Source organism: Montipora capricornis, unplaced genomic scaffold (genome assembly GCF_036669925.1).
Source record: "Montipora capricornis isolate CH-2021 unplaced genomic scaffold, ASM3666992v2 scaffold_415, whole genome shotgun sequence".
NCBI classification, from domain to species: domain Eukaryota; kingdom Metazoa; phylum Cnidaria; class Anthozoa; order Scleractinia; family Acroporidae; genus Montipora; species Montipora capricornis.
The window spans coordinates 305,967-307,531 of record NW_027180146.1 but is presented as its reverse complement, the minus strand read 5'-3'; the positions used below and the strand labels follow the sequence as shown (position 1 = coordinate 307,531).

The following is a 1,565-nucleotide window of genomic DNA, read 5'->3' as shown; positions in this document are numbered from 1 at the left end:
ATTTCACCAACAATCTCTTTGATCCGGCAAATTCAATCATGGTTTGCACATCAAAGAGCAAAATAAATAGTGCAAATACCAACACTCTCGGCGATCTGAGTATGAGAACCTCCAGATACAGCAAAAGAGAGTCATGGGAGCACTACAAAAATACGTTTGTTTTCTGCAAAAAATTAACAAAAATTTATGAACCGTGCTTGCTTTAGTAATTACAAATAAGAACAAAGTGCTTACCCACAAGAATTCCAATGACTAGAAAATTTGCTCCGAATACCAATGCATTGAACACGATATGGTCCATGTATGAGTCCATCGAGGAATGTACACTTTCTGCTGGTATTCTACTCACAGCACCTATTACTAGGTTGACCATTGTTACAGCAAGGGAAGAAACCATCAACTTGTTCTCAAAGGGTTCCGCTATAGGCCGCTTGTACGCAAACAACATTCCATAGAGACCTGACATAACAAGAGCTAACGCAATATAGGCTCTGCTCTCACTTCCGATCAGAATAATGGCTGATGTTAACGTCACCTTCCGAGCTGTCTCAACAAGTTCCCAATACCATGCATGACTGTTGTAATTTGAGAATAAAAACTGTAATCCTGTGACAATTTCAGGATTTGAATGCTGGGAATATGTGGATTCATCGTCACCTCCGTCGCCATGTTTCTTCAATGACCTTTGGTGTCTCCAAAGAACAAACAATGTAGCTATAGGTAGAAACATGATGTACAAAATACTACAGTATGCAACAATCACAGATCGTTGGAATTCTTGGCTGGAACAGTTGATATTAAAGTCATCTTTTAGAAACTTATTGCACTTTTCACCTTTTTCGTCCAGGCACAGTTTGTGACAAGCAAGGGGAAGAACCTTTGCTGTCTTCGAGCAGGTGCTTAGATATGTTAAGTAAAGGAAGAAAAAGACTGTTCTGTAGGCCAATCTCTTTGTTTCGGAAATTTTCTTCACTTTCTCCATTTGACTCTCGAAGGTCTTTCTGGTCAAAAACATCTTCCTAATGCCATAAATAATGAATGCCACAATGATCACTACAGCATTGATACCGAGCATAGCATACAATCTTCCAAAAGCATTGACTTTTAGGCTTGGAAAGAGACAGTGGATTGGGGCAATCTGTAATATATTTAGCTGTAATATCTCGGAATATTTCCAATAAGGGAGAGAGAGTCTGGCCATTTGATGTACGCAAATGCATCAAGAATTCCAAAGGTTACCTGGTAGAAACCGATAACAATCTTTAGTCTACCAAGAATTATATCAACTAAGGAGCGATCTTGTTTCTTCTTGGCTTGTTTCCTGCTTCTCCAAACTACAACCACGGTGATTAGAATAGTTACAGCAGCTATGACGGAAAGCTGTACGATCATCCATGTTTTTGTTGGGCACTTATTGCAGGTCTTCAACTGTTTGTAATATTCAGGACTACACACTTCACACAATGGTCCTTCATATCCAACATCGCAAGTGGAGTTTGTACCTCCCAGACATGATTCTGGTCTTGGGCATTTATGTGCTCGAGGAAGAGAGTTTGGGTACTCGA

The 1,565-nt window shown here is 39.7% G+C and overlaps 1 protein-coding gene across 1 annotated transcript; it reads right to left on the bottom strand.

The window, feature by feature from the left end:
- Window positions 1–234: 234 nt before the first annotated feature.
- On the bottom strand, window positions 235–1,075 carry LOC138035493 (uncharacterized; the record flags this gene model as incomplete). Its single annotated transcript, XM_068882164.1, has 1 exon — window positions 235–1,075. A coding segment is annotated over exon 1 (841 nt), but the record flags the coding sequence as incomplete, so codon positions are not given.
- Between the last annotated feature and the right edge of the window lie 490 nt (window positions 1,076–1,565).